General features: G+C 56.1%; 1 protein-coding gene across 1 annotated transcript in view; it reads right to left on the bottom strand.

Annotated features, from left to right (window-relative positions):
* Positions 1-3,176, bottom strand: part of KANK3 (KN motif and ankyrin repeat domains 3) — a 20,497-nt gene that overhangs the window by 6,837 nt on the left and 10,484 nt on the right. Inside the window, exon 3 of the mRNA XM_077745695.1 lies at positions 811-872. Coding sequence (XP_077601821.1) covers positions 811-872 — 62 coding nt within the window. The remainder of the gene's footprint in view (positions 1-810; positions 873-3,176) is intronic.

Raw genomic sequence — 3,176 nt, 5'->3', positions numbered from 1 at the left:
GGGGGCGTCAGGCTGGGGGAGGGGGAGGGCCCGGGACTCACTGGACAAATAGAGCGCGCCCCCCACCGCCCCACGACGGTCTTGCACGGCTCCACCTGCACCATAGCCTGCACACCTGCCACAGCGCGCACGCGTGCCCAAGAATCAAACGCCTATGTGCACCAAATAGCCATGCAATCCTACCCTTACTGAGCACCTGCTATGTGCCAAGCACTATTCTAGGCGCTGGGGACACATCAGTGAACAAACATCCCTGCTTTCTAGTAGGAGACAAACATCATTCCAAATGGTGCTTGCTTAGGGCAATAATAATAATAGTAACAACAACAAGGTGAAATGGAGAATATCCAAGAGGCGTGACTTTGGCTCTAGTGGTCAGGACAGGTTTCCTGCGGAAGGGACTTAAAAGTTGAGCCCTTGAAATATGAGGAAGCAGCTGGGGACAGAAGGTTCCTAAAAGAAAACAGCCCGAGCCAAGGACCTGGGATATAGCGAGCAGAGTGGGATAACAGTGAGGCGGAGGTGAGGGTGCCTGGGACAGAGTTAAAAAAGAGAGAGGGAGAGGAGGTGGAGAGATGGGTTGGGGCCAGATTGTGGGGGCCTCCCAGGCCACCATGAGGAGTCGGGATTATACTACACATACGACAGAACGCCACAGGCAGGTTTTAAGCAGGGCCACGACATTCTCCAGTGGACAGTGAGAAAGGGCTCTCTGGCTACATACGAAGGGGAGAACCCCAGGGCTGTGTCCACACACGGGCACCAAGTATCAGTCTGTCCACACACATGTATCCCCCTTTGCACACTCACCAGGCAGGTTCTGATTCAGGGCAAACTTGGCCATGTTTTCTGGAGTAGCTGCCAGACACACCCTGAAAAAAATGTCCCCAGAAGGGGTGAGGATGGGGCCAGCCCCATCCCTCTGGCTGTACTTCTGGAGTCAGCCTGGATGGTAAATTAGAGGAAACAGAGCTCTTCCCCACCCACCCACCCACCTGCACACATATGTCCTGTCCTCTCTGCTCCCTCAAGAAGCCTTGAAACTTTGGAATGAATGAATGAATGCTTGGATCCCCAGGTCCGGTCCTCAGCCGGCTGGACAGGGGGAGGCAAGCAGGGCATCAGAAGGAGGAGACTGATCAGAGAACAAGAGTAGCTGGTATGGGTGTGGGGGAGGGTCATTCCAGACCTGCTGAGTTCTGTGAGTCCCAGGGCAAAATTAGAAATTGATGCTCAAAGGGATGGAGGCGTGAACGTTCAGAAGTGAAAGGCGAGAGTTGGAAGCCCTTTGTGGGCTCGTTAAAAATTCATCTGGTCAGATTCTGCGTTATTAAAAAAAGAACAAAACCAGGACCCTGGGTACCTAACTCCCGAGTGGAGCCCCACGGGAGTCTGCCCTTGCCTTCGGAGAGCTTGCAACGGAACCAGAAGAACCCAGGTTGTCAGAGCTGTGCCTGGACCTGGGCATGGGGAGGACTCTTCAAGTAACATGGCAGCGGCTTTAAGAAACCGAGGGAGACTGGGGCACATCTAAAGTGATAATTAACAAGGACGATCAGAAAGTGCAAGGTTGGAAAAAAGGGGCTTTGAAGAGCCCCCATGAGAAAAGCTTCCAGGGAGGGAAAGCAGCTTGTATTGAGTCCCTACTGTATGCCTTGACCGATTAAATGTAACCATTGTGCAATCCTGTAAGGTAGGCATTACCATTCACATTTTCCAGATGAGGAAACTAAGGCACAGAGCAACTGCCTGTGGGAAATGCTCCTAGATTGGGCTCTGCCCATCTTCTGGGGACCCCTTGCCGGTCCAGCCTCCACCACCAGATGCCTGCCAGACCCATCAGTCCTCTCCCTGACACAGCGCCCAGTGTGCCAACCCCCTGGGGACCCTTCCTATCATTCCGTCCAGCCTCTCGCACTCCTGACACCTGTCAGCCATGGAGTATCCCCTGCTCCACTGCCGAGGGGACCCCACCACTCCGTCCCTACCTCTGTCCAGCCTGGGTCCCTGAAACCTCCCTCACACCGCCCCAAGGCAGTTGGGGCCGGGGGGGGGGCTTCTGGTCTCAAAGCAGCTGTTTCCTGTCCCCTCACACCGGTTGAGAAGGGCGGGCCAGCTGGTCCTCACAGAGGACAGCCAGTGCCTCTCACGACTTGTTTTCAGGAAACTGCCAGGGAAGAGTTGTGCGGTGGAAAAAACCCCGGAGCCAGAGCTTAGGGGTCCGAGCCTGCCTCCTCGCACAGCGGGCAGCGTGACTCAGTGAGGTCAGTCCCCTCCCCCAGTGACCTGCTCACACCCGAATATGAGGCTCTGAGAACTCAAAAACCACAGCTGTGGGCCATTCCTCAGACCCAAATCAGCTAGAGTAGCCGGGCCCAGAAGCTGGTATGAGAAGGGAGTGCTCCAGCAATGGTAAATAATCATATCACGTTTGCCATTCACTCTGGGCCAGCCTCTATTATAAGCAATTCATGGGTATTCACTTAAAAAAATAAATCCTAGCTGAACCCTCTGAGGTAGGTTTTCTTATCATAACTCTTTCCCCTATTGTCTGGATGGAGAAACTGAGACACAGGGAGATGAAGTGACCCATCCGAGGTCACCCAGGAGGCAAGATTTGAACCCGTGTGTCTGCATTGGCCACTCACTCGATGGCCTTCTAGAAACAGCCCTTCCCTCCAGGGCGGGGGCAGAGAGCCCCAGGGGGTTCATCCCTCCCAGCCGGCACCCCTGCCTAATGGGGAAGCAGGTCCGCACTACGGCAGATCCAGGGGCCCCGGCCTCACCAGAGTGGGGGCGCAGCTGCCCTCCCCTCTTCTCTGCTCGCCGCCCGAGCTGTCAGCTAGATCGGATCCTCTGCCTGAGACCCCCTCATTAGGCCGTCAGAGCCGACGCCATACGCCCCCACTCCCGCCCCAAGGACTATTTCAGGACTGTGATCCGGAAACCTGAGCGGTGGGGGACTCGGCGCGCAGTGCGGATCCCGGTCTTGGGGAGAGGACGTCTCCCCGGCTTGAGGCCGTGAATGGTTGCACCCCCTAATGCCGGGGCGGACACTCAGACCCCTGAGGTGGGGTTGGAGGCTGATGATGGTGGGAGGGGGAGGTTCTCGGGTACATCATGTCCCCCCCCAACACACACACATATACACACCCCACGACGGCCTCGCAGAGACA

The sequence above is a fragment of the Crocuta crocuta genome, unplaced genomic scaffold, assembly GCF_008692635.1.
Source record: "Crocuta crocuta isolate KB4526 unplaced genomic scaffold, BGI_CrCroc_1.0 scaffold650, whole genome shotgun sequence".
Taxonomy (NCBI): Eukaryota; Metazoa; Chordata; class Mammalia; order Carnivora; family Hyaenidae; genus Crocuta; species Crocuta crocuta.
Note: the sequence above shows the minus strand (reverse complement) of the source record. Positions and strands in the feature narration are given on the sequence as shown.